The 20340-nt window shown below is 43.2% G+C and overlaps 1 protein-coding gene across 1 annotated transcript in view; it reads left to right on the top strand.

Annotated features, from left to right (window-relative positions):
• Positions 1 to 20340, top strand: part of LOC145780771 (uncharacterized) — a 67818-nt gene that overhangs the window by 23952 nt on the left and 23526 nt on the right. Inside the window, 30 exon segments of the mRNA XM_082592400.1 lie at positions 159 to 612; positions 1183 to 1299; positions 1994 to 2110; positions 2551 to 2675; positions 2968 to 3038; positions 3627 to 3757; positions 4231 to 4395; positions 4800 to 4918; positions 5116 to 5294; positions 5649 to 5946; positions 6683 to 6846; positions 7209 to 7425; positions 7890 to 8033; positions 8737 to 8944; positions 9376 to 9546; positions 9830 to 9949; positions 10272 to 10409; positions 10601 to 10841; positions 11285 to 12100; positions 12420 to 12517; positions 13102 to 13241; positions 13854 to 13944; positions 14758 to 14976; positions 15375 to 15532; positions 15891 to 16014; positions 16477 to 16639; positions 17015 to 17234; positions 17776 to 17993; positions 18400 to 18676; positions 19554 to 19737. Of these exon segments, the coding sequence (XP_082448526.1) occupies positions 159 to 612; positions 1183 to 1299; positions 1994 to 2110; positions 2551 to 2675; positions 2968 to 3038; positions 3627 to 3757; positions 4231 to 4395; positions 4800 to 4918; positions 5116 to 5294; positions 5649 to 5946; positions 6683 to 6846; positions 7209 to 7425; positions 7890 to 8033; positions 8737 to 8944; positions 9376 to 9546; positions 9830 to 9949; positions 10272 to 10409; positions 10601 to 10841; positions 11285 to 12100; positions 12420 to 12517; positions 13102 to 13241; positions 13854 to 13944; positions 14758 to 14976; positions 15375 to 15532; positions 15891 to 16014; positions 16477 to 16639; positions 17015 to 17234; positions 17776 to 17993; positions 18400 to 18676; positions 19554 to 19737 (5887 nt within the window).

Genomic DNA, 20340 nt, shown 5'->3' with positions numbered 1-20340 from the left:
GCCATAAACCTTGAGTTGGCGCCATTTACTTTGAATTGGCGCCATTAACCTTGAATTGGCGCCATTAACCTTGAATTGGCGCCATGGTTTAAATCGAACTCATGTCAAGAACCACTGCTCTAGATGATGCATTTGCTGATCTAAATTTTTGTTTTCAGGTATCTTTGCAAGGTTCTTCCTCATCTTGGAAGACTCGTCTTTGATGAAGAGCAATGCTGCAATCAGAACCTTTCACCCTCTCGTCACGCCTCCGCAGGAGTAAAGAAGAAATACAAAGTAAGAGGAGTGGCAAGTTCCTCAGGAGAGGTCACTCTTCTCAGCAAACCTCTCTACTATGAAGGTCCCATGTCGTTATGGTTACCGCAACTCTTGGCATCCATCCAATCCACGCTCCAAGAGCAGCTCCACGTTGCCCTGGGAAACGAGCCGCGGGAAGCGCAGGTGGAGCGTTCCTTGAAGAGCGCAGGAGCATCTCGAGTCCGCATTAGTCGCCCATCCAGCGCGGTCTCTCAAAGATCAGGAGGAGCTCACGATGTCCCCAAAGTCAGCATCAGTCCTCCTCAAACGGACACAGAGTCTTTAAGGGGAGCATTAGCTCCTCTTCATGAAAAGGTGTGTTTTTCATTGAATTTGTGTTTAAGCTTTCACCTTCATCATCAGGTTGCCATCATTTTTTGGTTTTGCAGAATCTAAAAATGAGAAATTGATTTGTGGGTACTTTCATGTATTTTTGTTTAGGTGCGAGCAAAATAAATAGTTAGGGAAAAATAGGGCTGTTATCCAATATTACTTTTTACATTTGACTATATTTTAACGATAAATTCCATCGAGTTCTGGTGTTAATAATAAGGTTGGGTTCTTTGTTCAATTATAATTTTTCGTTTTAAATTTTAAAAATTCCAAATTTTCAACTATTAATTTGTTTGGTAACAACTCTGCAATACGTTGCGTTTCTTCTGAGGCTCTCGAAGCTTTGGAAAGTTTCTTCAAAACTGTTTATAAAAAATAAAATAAAATAGGGTTTACGCTCCTTTGAAAACATGAAGATTTTTGCGACTTTCATCTTGTAACAAAATTTTTTCACTTTTTTAATGCCAACTATCCTAGTCTTAACATTTAATGGATCGTGGCTGGCATGCGACATGGGTTATGACGTCATAATGCGTGTCTTTAAACTTTCAGCCTTCAGAGATGACGGATCTCTTGAGCGCCACCTTGAGCACGTCAGTTCCTAAGCAGCAACTGTCATGGACGTTGGAGAATCCCACCCAAGTCATCCTCCTCTCAACCATGGTGCAGGTGAGTTGTCACGCTGGGAAGTTCTCCCATCAACAACCTCAGTTATCCACAATGGTGTCTTCATGGGATGCGTCATCGCGCGTATTCATTAATGCATGGTCATCATTATTGGTTGGTGTTGAATCTTTATCCTCGGACTGACAAAGCCTTGATTGGTTATTCCTGGTAGTTTCGCATACTTGTAGATGCTTTTGACGCAAGGCCGGTCCCCGAGATTGGCAGAGTGAAGTTTTCCGATTTTTGAAGTGTTGTTGCCGAGAAATTATTCCATCCACGCAGTGCCTCTGTATGGAGAGCAGTCCTAGAAATGCGTTGCTCAAGCGCACACCTCGAGAGTCGAACTTGCGCTGTGTGATCTTGAGCCGGGTGCGTAACCACTGAGCTAACAGGGCGGGCGTGACATTATCTAGGTCCACCGCCCAATGCCGTGGGATGTATGGTATGCAAGCTTCCCTACATTACACAATGATCTCATCTTTACAAGGTGGTGTGTGGGAATGTACATTTAATGTAACGTCTTCGAAATTACTTTGTAATTGCGGATTATATCACTTGCGCCACCTTTTGGTAGACCAACTTACTTTTTATATATATTTTTTTATACCAGGTGCCAAGTGAACAGTGGCATTCGTCATCTTGTATTGTTTGTCATAATGTTTATTTGTTCAATTTCCATCTTGGCTCTTATTTTCAGATGAACGTTCGACTTCAAGAAGCTTTGAAGGCGACGTCAAGTGGTGACCAGTCAGCCCTGAACAAAGTTATTGACGCAATTAGTGATAGTCTCCACGCAGCCGTGATCATGTTAAAGGTAAGATCATAGGTCACCATCAGTTACGAAAGCAGGTCGTCATCATCAGTAGCAGGTCGTCATCATCAGTAGCAGGTCGTCATCATCAGTAGCAGGTCGTCACCATCAATTGCAGGTCGTCATCATTAGCACCAAAGTGTTCATGACCTGGCGACCGATGATACGCGAATTCAACGTTGCAACACCGTAACACGATCCCACTAAACTAACACACTTATGAGAGGTAGAAGTGAATTGTGTTTTCTCCAATTAGTGTTTTTCTCTAGCTTCACTTTTTGGAAGTTACACCCACCGAAGTTAATTATTTCAACCACTCAACGGGCGTTGTCAAACAGGAAGTGCATTTAATTATTGATTCACTTGATACATTTGTGCACGCAAAGTATAGAACATACTTGAAATTTTGAGCAACTTTCTATTATCCTTGTGTCGTCACACAGGGCATTGAAGACGAAAGAGCGGTGAGATTAAAGAGTGCTCGAAGAAAAAGAAAGAAGAAAGAAAACAAAGAGGAGAGAGATGAAGATTTTAACCAATCAGAATCGATCGGTGCTCCCTCTACCAGGTTGGTACGCACTTTCTTTATCAAGCAGCTTCAGTTGCTAGCTAGGTTGGATAAACGCTTATGTTGATGATGTTTCGACGGAAGCTGTGTCTGGCTAGTTATTGTTGCTCCACTAACACAAACACTGTTGTCGATCGTTGGACGATTGGTGATTGCTATTGTCTAAAAAGATCACAGCGTGACAGAGTATCGAACCTCCTTCCCCTTGATTGTCTCAACGGGGTTTCGACAATGAGTGCAACGTTTGTGGCGGATTGTTATTGTTTCAATGAGGCAACTTATTCATCCGCAGATCTTCCTTGGATGACGATTTCTACGGCGATGACAACTACAATGATGACGGCGTTGGCGCGGTGGATTCCGGTGAGTCAGTGGAATAAACAATTCTACTCCAGGCAACAAGGAACGACTCCGTGTCTGGAATGCTAAAATTTCTCTTGTTCTTGCGTTTATGATGAAACAGTATGTGGATTTGTTTTGTCGTTGTTGACGGTTCGGATTAAGTGGATGGGTAGCAAGGCAAGGAAGCCAATCTTCTGGTTCACTTTTAGGTATGCTATGAAGGGCCCTGCCAAAGACACAAGGCATGCTCTTGAGCGGTGGCGAACCCGCACCTTGTCGAACGTTGAACCAGGACTTTCAGCGCTCGACTACGCAGCTGACAGTTGGAGTCGTGTCATACCACAGCCGTGTCCACTTTTGCGCATGCCATACGGTGTCTTACCGAGACATGGCCGCATGCTCTTGAGCGGCACCAAACCGGAGTTATTTCGAGCGTCATAGCATTGTTCCCACAACTCGACCATACATTTGAATGGGACATGCAGACAGGGATTTGAAGCTTAGATTTCTAACTTAAACTTCAAAACATTTTTTCACCCTGAAACTGGTAGCAAGCTGGCTGTGGATGACCCACCAAGGATGAGGATGACTAACTTCTCCTCATTTTAGGCAACCCTCCTGTTGAGACGATGCAGAGTCTCCTTTTCACTGACCAGGTGCGCTCTGGGAGCCGAGGAACAAGAGGAGAGCTTGATCAGCTGGAACAGAAGCAGGAAGTGAGTGACCGAGAGGGATTTATTGTTCATTCCTGCCACATCAACATAAATCTTGTTTGTGTTTATGTCAATGCTAACGTTTCGTACATTTTATCAACACATCTTCAGAGAAGGTAAGCGGAGACCATTTCATATCTCATCTTCGTTACATACTGGTCATTACTGTAACTGTTTCTTTAGATACTTGCATTGTAATTAAGACTATGCGCCTTGTTTCAAAAACGAGGTTTTCACTTTGGTTATTTTTAAATATCGCTCCTTCTCAACTGTTTTTGAATATTTCGTTTTTCTTGTTCTCCGAACAATTAGAAACACAACATGCGGGTCTACGATACGGTGCATGACATTTTTTTCATTGTGCGAGATATAAAACCACGACTGTACATGTCTATTGCGACTGCTTGTTATGTTTAAAATCAGTATCTATTCAGAAATGGATATCTGGTTGGTATTTGAACCGGTGACCTTTTGATCACGCATCCAAGTTTGTTTTGCAGGAAAGCGGTGATGCAGGATCATCCAACGACGGCAAACTTCTTCTCTTCCCTCCCCAAATCCAAAAGATCGGCTCCTTGATATCGATTCTGACGCAACAGAGGGACACGTGTCACGTGCTCCGTGACGTCATAGCAAAGGAAGGGGCTCAGTGCAATCCTGATGATGTGAGAATTATCTTCTTGTTTTTATGGTAACTTCAAAAGCGAAGCGAGAGATTAAAAACAAAATGGATGTTTGCTTTTATGGAGGTTACTTTTTTACATTCAGACATCGGTGCTTTGAATTGCTTTGATTTATCAGATTGGTCAGCGTGACATGTTTGTTCGACTATTTATATCGAAAAGCAATCTCGGTAGAAGCTTCGTTTACGTTTGTAAACCCGTTAACCATTCATCGTTGGTAACCCAGATAAGTGGAGTAGCCTGTATTCAAGGCATCCCACAACGTCACCTTGATATGTTTCAAACGTCTCATGTCCTGAGCTATCGCAACGTATCCGCATATAGAAGGCGTGTGATCTTGCACATGCACGCCACCCGTGACAAGCATGTTCCACCTCCCGTTTCAGTTGTTCGAGTGGGATGCGAGGTTGAAACACGTCTACGACCCACAAGAGATGAAGGTGAACGTTCACGCCCTGTCCTGGAGCTTCGACTACGGATACGAGTACCAGGGATCCTGTACCAGGTGATGACGTCATCGTGACGTATATTTATGGTGCTTGCCAACGCGTTATCACGTAAACCGTTGATATTCTACATCAGGTGGGTAAGAAGTATAAGAGCGGCCAGTCCCACGGTAGAGTTGCCATCGTTAATTTGACAAATGATTTCGCGTTGTTGCCTGACCATGAACTATCGGTTTGTGACGTTGCTATGACGCAGGTATGTCGTCAGTCCGTCGTGCGACCGCGTCATGCTGTCCATGTGCCAGGCACTGCAAACCAACGTTGGCGTGGCAACATCAACTTCCAACATCAACATCCTCCAGGAGTTGTCCTACCAACTGGGAAGAGCCATGTACTCCGTTCTCTGCTCCCAGGCTGTGGACCACTACATGCTAGGTACGGTCAGCGATCTCAACATCAACTGATGGAAGTTTCACAATTCTCAGACCTCTGTGAAGATTTTAATTTTTTTTAAACTTTTTGTTGCAATCTTAAGAACAGCAGCAATGAAAAATCACTAAACAGTTGGATCAGCATTTCCCGGTTTCCAACATCGCTCGTAGCGGGGTACGCACAAAGCTTTTCAAGCGATAAAAGTGATGGAAAAAAAAACGTTACATTCCAAAATTATCCGCGAGATAGCGAGCGGGAACACCTGGTTTAAGTGCGCTGGAAAGCTCCGTGGCACTCATAACAATGTACTATTGCTACGTAACAATGCGGCGATGAAACGTAGCTGTGTTGTTTCAGGCGACCTCTTCAAGGGCATAGCTGAGACCGGGTGCTGGGTTTGTCTCAGCAACGTGGACAACTTGAAACCTTCCGTCCTGTCCGTGGCTGGACAACTAGCTGCAGAGGTCCACCGGGCCCTGATGGGTGGACGGCCCTCTATCACCTTGATGAGCGAGGAGGTCACCCTCTCGAGCCACGCCGCCTGCTTTGTGACGTTTGATCAATCCCGGGGGAGTCTAGAGCGCGGGAGATTTCTAAACACCACTCCCCCGTCGACCGCCTACAAGATGCCTGAACAGTTCAGTGAAAACTTTAGGTAAGTTTTCTACCAGATGTCTGCACCTGGTCACTTTAGTTGCGATATGTTGCAGTTGGGTTTAGTGGTGAGGTAATGGCTGTGAAGAGATTGGATTCAACGTGATCGAACAGTAGCTTACCTGAAGAAAATAAGACTTTGTTTCTTAAGCGCCTTTTTCAATGATTTTAAGAGATTGGTATTTTTCTAAAAGAAAATACGTTTTTTTTTCACCAATTCTGGGTTATTTGCCTTCAACAATGTTGACGAAATACAAATCCTGGTGAAAGTTCAAACTTGCTTCCCACTCTCAAAGACATGTGAACATTGATTGAATTGTGCAGGCATTTGTAAACCTTTGAAAGTTACAACGTAGAGGGTAATGGCACCCCTAACAGTGTGTCTAATGGGTAAAAGTAAGAAAAATTAGGATTAGATACGTCTAGTCATACCATCGCTAACTAATCAATTTTACTAGTAGCAAATTGACGCTATGACACGTTATTGTGGTTTCGCGAGCACCGCGCTATCTATTGTTTGTGGTGTTCAGCTCACTCGTTGGGAGTTGATCCATGGTCGCCTCGTTTGCCAGTTTCCTCGTTTATTGACTAATCTCCCGGGTGGGACATGCTCTCTCCATTGTTCGTCTGCATGAGATAAATCACCTCCTCCTTAGAAAACACATCATGACACAGAATTGTTTATCCCGGTATGCCATCATCATGAGCTCTTCCTTCAGAACTCTTGTTTTCAACAGAATCATACGTCACGTGGCTCCAGACCGGCGGGCCACTCTGGAGATAGCTTTGCTTGCTCAGGGTTTCACAGTCGCGGAAGAAATTTCAAAGAAACTTTGTATTTTCGCGGATCTCTGTGGACCTATTCTGTCAACTCTACCTTTGTCAGGTATGGCGTCCAAAGGTTGCAACGATAAAAAGAAAAGCAAAGCTTTCATTGTTTTAACAGAATAATAACGTAAATTTCCCATTGCAATTGCCGCCAATAACTCTGCTTAAAAACTTAATTCAATGTTTCCATTTCATGAACTCAAAAATTAAAAAATAAACTACTGTTTTTCTTTACTATTCTCCTATCGAAAACTTGCCACATCTCCTTTATGACGTATGCTGGGTGTGATAATAGGTTTGTGTTTGTTTGTTACAATTGTATTTATGCAATGGGTTTGCTTACAGAAAAAACAAAACTGACCTGGCCAAGATTTCGACACTTATCTTGTTAAACTCTGTGATGACGCGTTGTTGAAATTAAACATATTGTTGTAGATAAGCTACATATGGGAGGGGCGACCGCTAGAGGCGTCATGCCCAACGTTGCTTATGGTGAGAACTTGACGATGTCACTTCCGCTTATTGATCACGTGATCAGCGGTGCGGGAGTTGTGTTGGACTCACTGATGCGTGACCAGCTTGAGCTGAAGCATGAGTACAGAGAGATGACTGCTGCCAAGACACAAAAGTTCGCAAATATCTGGATGCACCGGTAAGCGAAGGTGAACAAATGCAACTAAGTTCCCTGAATCTAAGCACAATCAGCTTAATGGTCTTCGACGCTTTAATCGGGTCAATTTGGCGAGACTGGTTGTGAGAACCAGAATGAAATGTTCATATTCGAAGCCCGATGTTTATCGCTGGTTTTTTCATTGGAAAATCTTGCAGATGTTTGATTGACCGTGGGGTTATATTAACTTGTGGGTTTCGTGTAAGTAACAACATATTCTGTTTGAATAAGCATTATTTGTCGGCTACATAGCTGATTCGACACCGCTCAAAAGCATGCGGCTCTGTCTTGGACAGGACACTTAAGGACATGCCTGAAGGTGGACACGAAGATTCGCTTTCTTGCCTTCCTAATAATTTAGTGGAAAATGTGAAGAAAATTATTTTATGTAGAAAGTTTTGTAATCACCAAACAACTTTCATCTTTCACAATTATTGTTCCTTCAGGTCAAGCATGATGTCAAGTTCTGGAGGGCTTAGCAACTCTCTCAATGATGACAGTGACAACGTGTTGGGAGGTGCTATGTCCGATCCCTCCGTGGCGCCATCTATCGACCCGGCCACACAAGAAGCCATACAAGTCAACAAGGAGTAAGTTGCTTTTCAGGTCGTTTCCTACGCCACCGTCGTGGGGTCTGTTTTCTATAATTTATATTTTAATAATAAAAATGTATTGTAATGGCATGAGTGATAATTATATAGCTAATAGCAATCTTCATGTGATTACATATCATGTGATTTGTTCCCCCCCTTATAATTTATTCGTAATCATTCTTGAATCACTTGTTCAGTTTGTGCTTTTCAGTCCAGAGTGTCGTTACAGTTATAGTTATAGCGCAAAGTCAAACTTATCTTACAATTTTTCATTTTATGTATATTGTGGATTTAATACCTGATTAGGACACACGTACGTGTCGAAAACGTTTGAGTTATTATGTTATATATTTTGTTTTGTGTGTGATACATTATGCTAAATCCGTTAAAGTTACTTTGTTTTGTCTGTCTAATGTCTATGGTTCAACAAAGCGAACTCTCTACAAAGCTTTATAATAACAATAACAAGCTAATAACAAAAACAACGATTTACTTTGGATTTTTGCAACATACAGTCCAGTGTAGTTGTACGTGGGTTCCAATCTCATCCTTTACATCCTCATCTGTTGCATTCTCATCTGTTGCATCCTCATCTGTTGCATCCTAATTTTTTGCATCCTCATCTGTTGCATCCTCATTTCTTGCATCCTCATCTTTTGCATCCTCATTTCTTGCATCCTCATCTTTTGCATCTTCACAGCCGGGAGGCGATCGAGTCCGACGTGGAGATGATGCGCAAGATGGAGGACGTTGCCATAGCGACCGCCCTCCGTAACGTCGTCTCACCGCGGCTCCCCCAAATGGAGGATCGTCGTGTGGTGGCCACGTTCGTGGATGACCTCTGGCCGACTGCTGAGGTGGATTTTGGTCTGGATGAAGAGGAAGAGCAAGATGACATGAACACAGAGGTGATTGTTTGACAACAATATGAAGACAAACATTATCACTCCCCATCAACTTTGCTTCCTCATAATGAGCGCCATGTTGGCATGAACGATCAGTTTTATAGTTTATCCGGTTATGGGCTATGGAGAAATTTGAAGCAGCGAAGTGAGATATAGTCTTCAAGTCAGCTGCTCCCCTTAGTTTAGCGTGCCATTAAGTGTCTTCGCCGAGACACAGCCGCATGCTCTGGAGCGGTGTCGAACCCACGTCCTTCCGAACGTTGCGCAGACGTTCTCATCACTCGGCTACGCAGCCGGCTGCATATCCTTCAAAGAGTGGCGTTTTCATAAATGCATGATCGGTAAAAGCGTGAAAATGTTGTCGGTCACTCCTCTAACTTATCGGATCTAATCCTTGCTGTCATGGGCGATGTTGAAGTTGTTGATATGTCCAGGTGGTCATCCCTGCTCGTCCTTACGACTCCGATTCCACCCCTTTTCAATCGACCAAACCGCCCGAGCCAGAAGCTATCAATGACGTGGAAGCCGCCGTTGCCATAGCTACCAAAGAGTGCCTTCTATCGCCCTCCAATGGATTCCAATCTCGTGTTGCTCAGTGCACTGAGGTTTGATTGATTGATGACGTTGCAATGCGGTTATACTTTTGTTGAGTGTTTGCGTCATAGAACAATCAAAATTCTATTGTAAAGCACAAAGAGTCACAATATTTTTGAAACGTTGATTGATATTTTTCAGGCCTTTTCAATTATTTTCATTCAGTGAAATATTTGTTTTTGTTTGAATAAACATGTAAAATATTTGCTGATGCTGTTTCATTTTAAAATCTTCACCAAAAAGCTTTTGCTAAACTTAACAAGTCACCCAACCAATCACCGTTGACCTTCACAGTTATTGGAAGCCATGCGTTCTGTGATCGTTTACGGCGACGCAGGATGCGGGAAGTCACGTTGCGTCGACGTGTACGCGCAGACGCAACGTCAACTCGGTTATAACGTCACAATGAAACGGGTAAGACACAACAAGAAACCAAATATTATCGCTTTGTTTGTTTTAAAGTTGGTTTCATTATTTAAACATCACGGATGAAGCTTGTATGGAAGTCGTCGGCCTTCTCATAAAAGCGAGCTCCACAGAAGACAGTTGTCATCGTGGCGACGATTGACACGAACAACTGGTGCTATGATTATGAAGTATTCTCGAAATAAACACTCGCTCAATACAGGAAGTGACTGAAAACTTTCATTAATGACTGACGTTTCATCATCATCGCATTGTTTTGATAATAATAATGATTGTTATGCATGAATGAAATCATTGTTTGCGGTTCAAGGTGTACGTGAACGCTATCGACTCCAGATGTAAGTTGTTTGGCTCTTTCGATTTGGAGTCCAGAGAGTGGAAGGATGGCCTCATCCAAGGACTCCTGAGACCTCACTGTCTTGGTCAGGACGTCGCAATCTCTTCTGAAGTAAGAAAAATCAAGATGTGTTCTCTAACCGTAAACACTTAATTGAACAGAATGTTTATTGCAGAGGAAAATCACTTCTCTACCAAAGTTAGGCCTATATCAGTTATCATTAGTAATATTAAAGAAAGAACCGCGTAATAAATCAAATTAATATCCATTTGCAAAAGTCAACTCGTCATCACTTTCTTTAGCATTCCCACCGACCCGAGATCTTTCTTCTCCACGTGGATGGAGTGATGCAAGGCAATGATGCGGACATCTTCCTCCAGCTTCTTCAAACAAAATCGTCAGTGCCTTCATGGCTCTCTCTTGCCAACAACGAGAGACTTTGCATTCCTCTTGATCTCAGAGTCGTCTGGGAGCTGGAAGACTTATCTTCTCTTACTCCAGCAGTTGTATCCCGTCTGGCATTGCTTGGATTCAACGGAACAGGTGAGGAATGAGGAGGGCTGCTTGTGAACCATGAGTTTTAAACCGAAATGAAGGGCATTTGTAACTGAGTGTTCAACCAAAAAGGTCATGATCGCGTCTCCCAACCTGTCCACGATCTTTGATGAACTAGTGTACACACCGATTTTACATATCTCGCCAGTGTTCCCAGTGTCTCAAGAGTGTTCTTGATGCTTCAAATTGCATCCATTTCTCCGCAGTCGATTGTAGCAAGAATTGACAGCAATAGGCAGGTGTTTCGTTAACTAAATTGGGCTCATCAGTATCGCACCACTCATTCATGCCATAGACTCTTTACCGCTGCTATATGTACCAAATACAGGAATACACCCATCAGTGGCAATTTCACCTTCCATTTCATGGATAAGCTCCTTGCTACTCTTACGATTTGCGGCTTTAAATTAACAACAATTTTCTTTTCGCAGAAGTATCGTGGAAGCTTCTTCTTGATCACTGGATGAATCATCTTCCTGATGTCCCACGCTCTTCCACACGTTCCATCACCATGAAGTATCTTCCTCCTCTTCTTCAATACTTCGACTCCCAGACCACTCCGCTGCATCTCGTCACGGGCGATAACGTCAGCGGGAGACTGCGTCAGATGACGCGCATCAGCCTGGAAACAATGACGTCGACCTTTTGCAAGTTAATGGACTGCCTCCTTCCTCAACAGGAAGTCATGTCATCGGAGCTGGAGCGTTACGTCGGCTACTCTGCGTTCTGGGCATTCGGAGGGACACTGGACGCCGATTCCAGGGAACATTTCTCCACTTGGTGGTGCGAAACGTGGCCCAGCTTTTTCCCCGAGGCCTCGGGCGACCCTTGGCGCCAGTTTGTAGACTCCGAAAGCAGGGGTCTGGTGCGTTGGGACGACCATCTGCCCCAGTTTTCTGGGTCAAGTGGGGCTGGGGGCGCGTTCGTTCACACTTCGGACGCCTGCCAGTTGACCCACTTGATAGGGGCACTCATGGATGCCGGCCACCCAGTCATGTTGGTCGGCCCTTCTGGTTGCGGGAAGAGTGCCATCTTGCGAGAGCGTGTAAACAATGTGAGCAGCGGCGAGGTGGCGGAAGTGCTGAGCCTGTTCGTCCATTGCAATCGGTTGACCGAAGCAGGCACGCTGTGGACCCGTTTGTCCGAACACTTAGAGTGGAAGCATGGCGTTACATTCACACCGCGTGGCAACAAAAAGCTTCTCTGCATGATTGACGACCTCAATCTAGCCAGACCTTTAGGAACCGGTACGTGTGAATTAAAATATTAGAGGTTTTGTAGACAGTTTAACTTGCTGTCGCACAAGTCTATAAGACTAAGTGGCAACACAGCAGAATTTAATATTGTTTTTGTTTAAGCACAAAAATATTTAAAGAAAGCCTGGTTGTTTTAACTTGTTTTTGTTTGAATGAAAATCAACTGAATCGTCAAAAACACAGTTTCATTATTTAAAACTTTGTGATTGTATTGAAAGAACTTTTAGCATCAAATAGTTAATTTCTCTGCCACACACAATCTTCATGCATTTCACAAAGTTGTCGTCAACGCGCTTCTATTGTGACGCAGGCGATGACGAATCTAATCTGCAATCGGCATGCGAGCTGATCCGTCAGCACTTGGACGTGGGTGGGGTCAGGAACCCCCGCACTTACAAATGGCAGCAGGTAGGTGACCGGGGTACGTGACGTAATCATTGTTTTCCAAAGACACAACTTGGTGTTTAACGAGCGGCATCGCTGCAGTTTAAACAGAGCAACCAAAGGGTTATGGCCAATAGCATTGGAAAGGGTTAGACTTGGGTCCAGGATTACTTCAGTGACCCAGAATATTCCCATGGGCTGAGAACGAATTAAGCGCCGCGTATTCTTTGAAGCCCTATTGTTGGTACCGGGCCTCTCATTAGTACCGGGAACAGATTATCTCCTCAACAGCTCTGGGAATGGTTGAAATTACATTGATACGATTTGTTGGGTTTATTATTACACTTTTGTTATCTCCACGTTGTGTAAATATTGCATTTGTGGTTGAATTGAATTTTGCCCAATTATTAAGTTATTGACAGAGCAACATAGGCCTTCTTGCAACAGCTATAGGATTTATAAACAGAACAATTACGCCGGGAAGTTGGTTTGTGGATGGTACCTTTGAGGTTATGACCTCATTCAACTAAAGCTGTACGAAAATTGAATCAACACCTTTGTATGCTCTCAAATTCGAATCAGTTATGGCATCATAATTATTTTGATAGGTCAGCAACACAACATACGTCACGACGGTGAATCCTTGTTCCACGAGCTTGTCATGCGCGATGACTCAGCGCATGACTCGGCACTTTTCAGTGTTCGCCTGTCCGTACCCACCCGTCTGTACTCAGCATGCCATATTCAGGTACGCAATGAACAGGAAGCCTTGTTTAATGTTTACGTTTGGAGCTTTTTAGTCAGTCTCAAGGTCGGTAGCGCCAATGGGCACTCGTGCCGTAATCGCATTTGCAGGTCACGCTTTTAGACACGACTGAGAGTGGTAAGTGTCGAACCAGCGAGCACCCACCACGACCAAGGCTGGTCAACATATACCACATATGTGCCTACAATAATATAATAATATACCACATATGTGCCTACAATAATATAATAATATACCACATATGTGCCTACAATAATATAATAATATACCACATATGTGCCGATAACCCTAACCCACAACCAAGACAATCAACATACATACAACAGTTACAACATATGTGAGGGTGGCAACCGACAGAAACAAGTATGTTGATGAAGTGGTCACACCGAAGGTACGCAGGGAGGATATCTTCTTTGGCTTTCAAACGGAAACTTTGATAAATTTATGTTTTTGGACAAATGTCAATTAAATCTGAAAGACTGACATTTCACTCTAGAATTATCTTGTCCGAGTCTGTGGTTTTTATTTGGCTGATGACGTGTGAGGTTATATTCACAAGTAATGACGTCATCTAACCATGTCACAATTAAACAGCGTGCTCCTGCAGAACCACTTCCTCCCCAACTTTGGATCAACATCCGGGACATCTAATGCTCCCGAGATTGAAAAGGAAAAGAAAATGGAGGTGAGGCCGCCCCGGGCTGGGATCGAACCAGTCCCACGTTAGTTTATTGGTTTGTGTGGGTTGACGCACAATATCCAACCAGCAGATGTTGCCATTATTACATTGTTCCAACATCAGCAAATGTAAAAAATACATGTAAATTTGGCAACTTTGCTGGCTGGTTGTGTACAAGGTTGCCAGGTGGCTTAAAATTAAGACACTAAACGATAAATCGGCCTAATTTTATAGGCAGAGTCATGGCCACCTGGAGATGCGGCCTGATTTGTCACATTTTGCAGATTTTGATTACAGTTACTGCTAGTGCTTGACTGACATTTTTTGAGATGTTTTTACTTTTTGCGGTTTCCTAATGACATAGAACTTTTTTGTTGCCTTGGAGAAGCAGTAGCAAATGAGAAAAAGTAAGTTGAAAAACGCAAAATCAGACTGTTATTGAAAATTAACAGTCTGACTAAAATCTTCGAAATCAAATTTTCTTTGTTTTTCAACATATGAGAATGTTAAAACCTATTGTGTCATCTGGGGAAAAGAATAAAAAAAGCGTAAAAATCTAATTTTTAGAAAAATTTGTTAAAACGTTCGCCTAAAGTTTGAAAAACCTGGAAATTTCTGCAAAATGTGACAAATCAGGCCGTATCTTTAGGTGGCCATGGCAGAGTCTACATTTACAAATTGAAAATAGCCTTCTTCTTTTTTCATAATATAATGTGAAATTGTTTTGTCAGTGACGTCATTTAGACCAAACTGATGAATGCAAATAACCAAACTTATTGTCGATTTCGTTTGCTCAATTTCTTTTTCTCCTTGTTTCAGCTTTTGCTCTCTCGGCTCACCATGGTCACGGTTGAGTTGCAAGATAGGTTACGTCACATGTACCTGGTCACACCTGAGCGGGCACATTACAGCTTCGCGCTTGGCGACCTCGAGCGGATCTTTCGAAACCTCATGCTGTCTTTAACCGCTGAGTGTCACCAGAGCGACCTGCTGTTGCTATGGCGACACGAGTGTGATTGGACATACGGACAACGAATGGTGAGTTCGCATTGAACATGACCCTTATGTTGTGTTGGCAGAATTTTGAATTATTTATTTAAGTTTGTAAGGAATGGAAGCCTCAAAGGCCACAAGACCAACTGGATAGGGTCGGGTTTCAGCATCCAGTCTGATCTATTTGAGTATTGAACACTAAACCTTCGATCCATACCAGGGCATCACCACCAACCCATGCATGTGGTCACGTTAAACTTTACTTCTAGTGATGATTTTATGCTTGTTCTCGCTCATGAAGACATTGCAGTGGAGGAAAATTAGGATTCGCAAATATAAACAAGTCTCTACAAAACCCACTTTCTTCCTCACACTCCATGTTGTCCGCAGCGCATTATTTCCTCAACACATTTCTGTTATGACGTCACAGTGATTGCTTTCAGGTGTCCACAGTGGACAGGGAGCGTTACCAACAAGCCTTGGATACCTTTGTCAGGAAATACCTGACGGAAAACAAATACTTGAACGTCATCCTAGCCTCGAAGCAGCCTCTCTTCAGCAACGTGCGAGAACTCGACAGTGGACTCGTCACCGCTGGAAGGTAACACTGGTTTGTCTGTTGTAAGGTGGTTCATAGGGGAAGCCTACAAGTCATTGATGATAATAAGTTGCAGAACTTCATTTTTTTTCCAACGGAGATGTTGTAGGCCGGAGCTTCTCAATTAGCAGTAAAATCATCTTCCGAGGGTTAATTGCATCTATCAATGAGACAAATTGCTTAAACCGGGAAACATGTAAAGATGTAAAACTTCTGTACAATAAGTTCATCCTTCAAGAAGAAGGTTTGCCACAGATTGGGCCATGTCTTGGGTACTCTAAGGTGTGAATAGCGTTAATGATGGTGTCGTGTTGCGCTGTGGAGGCTCGTTTGGTGAAATTCTTTGTCCTGTATTCAATAGACATGTCGGAAGAAACACATCAAGTACCACTAGGTCAGAGGTCAATACCGCTTACGTCACCGACTACTACAAGCCAGTAGCCAATCAGAGTGCGCTTCGAGATCTTCTGTTGGAAGCACTGAAGGTATTGTGATGAAATAATCATATTGGCAGTTTCAAAGTCAATAGAATCAAAAAGACGAATTCAAACTGTTTCGAAATTGATTATTTGTTTTACCTCATTGACGTTACTCCGCAAATATACATATCGTGACCGCTGGAGTTTGATGTAGTGAGGTTAGGTAAAAGAACCACATTTTTTTAAAATTATGTTTTATTTTGCGCCCATTGCCACAACATTGTCTGCTACGGTCATAGATACAAGAAGCAGCGAAGTGACGTATGGCCATCGAGTCGGCTGCTTCAATTGTTTAGCATTCCATTGAGTGTCTTTACCGAGACACACTCGCGTGCTCTGGAGCGGTGTCGAACCCACGTCCTTTCGAACATCGCGCAGACCTCTCACCACTCGGCCACACGGCCGGCAACGCTTTTGTACTGCGCAGTCTAAACTCGTGACAATGCATCAAGTGTTTTGTTTGACCAGGAATACAACAAGGTGAACGCCCAGATGCGCTTGAGCCTGTACGAGGAAACCATCTCGGTTACGTGTAGGTTGGCACGGACCTTACAGAGTCCCCACCACACTGCGCACACTCTCTTGTTTGGAGAGGGCTGCCCGGTGCTCGGTACTTTGATGGTCAGCTTGGGTAAGTTTGGTGCTGTACCACTAGAGGGAGCTTTTGTTCGAAACTAAATTGCTTTGCATTGTTACGTCGCAAACTTATTTCAAAATATGTTTTAAAAGAGAGAATATCGTCTTACTTCGTGTTATCTTGAATTCAAAGAATAAAGTTTGGCTTCCTTTTGACTGAAACAAATAGAGTCACTGAAAGAGAGCAAGTCATGTATTGATGTTTTGATAAGATTGATAAAAATAGTAAAAATACAAAGAAAAAATCACAAGTACCTTACTTGGCTGGTGTGTAGAGTAAAAAAAGCGAACAAAATGCTTTTTTGTTTTGCTTCTCTTTTGTTACTTGTTGCCTGTTGAACTTTTCTGCATATTTAATTTTCATTTCCAGCCGGCCACTTGGGAGGGTACAAGGTCTTCACCCTGCCCCCCATAATATCCTCCCCAGCAACCTCTGGGAGTGCCCACTCTTCCTCACCGGAGGGTGTTCCATCCTCCCTCTCCGAGAGCGAGAGAACAAAGTTGTCACACTTCAAAAAATACATCGTGGAGTTGTACAACCTAGCCGGAGTCAGAGGAGAGAAGATCATCTTCCTCCTCCACGACGACAAGTACATTGTTTCATCATTATTTAACTTTAACGTGTTAAACGTCACAATAGTCTATTATTGCGATGAAGATGGTTGTACTGATGATGTCCTTGCTTCCCCCAGCACCAAGCCGAGTGCTCACTATACCAGCGAGGTAACGATGTGATGCTATGTGCTTACGCTGGAAGTTATCAGTATGTCTTCACCTGCAACATGTTACGCTCCTTCACGTCTTTTTGGTGATGATTTGAGAGACTCGTATTCCTTCAAAGATTCCCAGGAGAACGCCACTTGGTGGCGCTAACAAACCGATATCTTTTCAATTGCTGCCAACCCTTTTTAGAGCAGGAATGACGTCATAAATTTGTTATCCCGACATGTTGTGTTATTGTCAACCGTCTCATTTTAGGCAACTTTGTGGAGGAGATGATGCAAGAGCTTTATGACCGCATCATGAGAAGTCTGTTGCGTCATCCACGCTCCGTGCAACGCGATCCCTCAGGCGAATTATAATAAAATCCATGTAAAAGTAGTGCGCGGAAACGTTTATTTGTATTTTCAGTAACTTAAGCGATGGATGTTTGACTGTGGTTGAGGAGATGGTGAGACATGGGGCAATCTCACACCTATTCACGCCCGATGAACAGACAACCATAGCCAACTCTGTACGAAGCGATGTCACTGCAGCGGGGCTGACTTACTCAAAGGAAGTAGCATGGAATTTCTTCCTATCTACAATCACCAAGAATCTCAGAGTCGTTCTCGTCTTCTCGCAGACTGGTGAGTTGTGTGGATTGTAATTTTAACAAGTAGTTTTACAAAATAAGACTCAAATTGAACCAAAACCGTAAGGTAGTTTTTTTTTCATACCGCGCAATCTTCTTACCACGTCGAGGAGTCTCTATCCCATATCATTTTTCTTACTTTAACTACCTGCTAGCAGAGTTTAGTCTTATTAATTATCGATTGTCTGTCTGCTGCACACTCCATTGTAACCAATACTTTGCTTTATTAGACAACAATGCAACATTCATGTGCAGACAAACAGTGCACGATGCGTGCCAGTGCTTCCCATTGAAATCATTTGTCATCATCCGGGACACTACAAAACCTTTTTTAGTCTTTCCGCATTCGCTAATCTCATTACTGACGTCACAATGCAAGTCTATTTTTTATTTTCGTCCAGGGCAACCCTTCATGGCGAAGAGTTTGGAATTTCCTTCCCTGTTTGGAAGGCTGAACAACATAAGCCTTTCCCATTGGAATCACGAGCAGCTTGTGTCCAACGCGCTCTACCAGTTCAGCCGCAACGCTGACGTCATCAACGATGACGTGTACTCGGCTGGCGCGAAAAGTGGGCGTGGTCGTTGGTTGATGGACAGGCGACGTCAGGAGAATGTCGCTCACTTATTGGCTAACCTCCACACGTCAATCAAAGCTAAAGATGACGAAAAGTTCTACAAGTTCGTGTCGTCATTCATTGTTTGTTACGGTTGAATAAGTTTCTAATAATTTTTAACTTAGATAAATCTTTCACTTTGACAGAAGCGGTACGTATTAGGAATGTATGTATACGGTTGCACGGCACACTTAAAATGAAAAATCGTTTTTAAAACTTATCTGGTGTACCGTGTATTGGTTGTGAAAGCTTCACATTTTCAATGTGATATTCAATTCTAAGAAAACTTATCATTAAGCGATTGAGTAAAGTGAAGGATGGGTCTGGTTGGTTGAGAGCTTCTGATGAAGCCCCTGGCAGCAGGCGCGGATTTATGGGGGGGGCCCAGGGGGCCCAGGGGGCCCCCCCCCCGAAATTTTGTGAAAAATTGTATGTTTCCGCATCAAATGGTTTGATATGCTTCTAAACAGCTGATATTAGTCCCTCGGCATCACATTTGATGAAAATGGTTGTTTTAATGTCTATTTTCTAGCATATCGTATATGTCGTAGTATCATTGTTCATATCTGTTTAGCTTTTTCTTTCTTTTTAATTGATTTTCAAATTTTCTGGCCCCCCCCGAAAAAAACTCTTAGATTCGCGCCTGCCTGACAGTCACTGCTTATCATCGAGGCTGATTGTGTTGTCTCCACTTGTAATGTAAGTGGACTGTTACAAACACGAGGCGCCTCTCTATAAATTCGCTTTGCCCGACTCAAGACTGGAACCACTGTCTCTTGCTTCCGCTCCTTCACAATAATTCTACACCAGAGCGAATGATAAACCTTCCTATGCTAGAAATCTTGCTGCACAGTCCGATAAACCCCATTCATTTTCCCCTGAATTGCCACTATTTTTTTTACGTTTTCACTGTACATCATTCTTTGTTCCTACTTTTCTAGAATACCAGGCCACATTTGCAACTACGCGTATGAGAAACTTGTCGAAAGGTTTCTCCATGTGTATCATGAGCGCCGCCAAGCGGTCAAAAAGAACAACGAAGACACCAGAGGAGCTCTACAAAACATTGACCGTGAGAATGCAATTGCGGAAGCTCTGCAGAAAGATTTGGACCGTGAGAAACAAGTAAATACGGAAGCGCTGAATAGAATTCGTTCTAAACTACTTTATTCATTACCACCATGAACCATTTATGCCGCTGCTGACAGATGGCCTCCACATCATTCTGTCTGTCGCTGTTTTGACACAAAACCTGCGATGGTCATTCAATCAGAAAGGACATAATCCGATATTAAATCACCAAAAGCTTTATTCTATCGCTGTAGCGACTTTCGACTGCGTCATCATCACATGATTGCTCAACAATAACAAGCTTTGTGACGTTTATTATTGCATCGAGATATGGAATGGCAGTGTTTGCATGTTATTGCTCTTCAACTGCTGTTTGAGCAACTGCAGCTTATGCGCTCGACCTTTGCGTCACGTTGATCACGTGACCACATTTTAGCCAGCCTGATCTTCACTAACGAGAAAGGAAGAACTTAGTGCCGTTTTTAAGTTTTTCTTGTGACCCGACATGGAATCGAGCCCAACTCCACTCGCTTCAGACTTTCAATTGAATGGAGTCTTTAGAAACTTATAATGAATCGATGGATGTGAATGGCTGGGCTCAAAAATGTTTGAACCAGGTGTCTGAGCCGAAATTCCATAGAGCCCAAGACAATCCCA

This window comes from Aplidium turbinatum, chromosome 12, assembly GCF_918807975.1.
Source record: "Aplidium turbinatum chromosome 12, kaAplTurb1.1, whole genome shotgun sequence".
NCBI classification, from domain to species: Eukaryota; Metazoa; Chordata; class Ascidiacea; order Aplousobranchia; family Polyclinidae; genus Aplidium; species Aplidium turbinatum.
The sequence above is the reverse complement of the archived record's forward strand: the minus strand, read 5'-3'. Positions and strand labels throughout refer to the sequence as shown.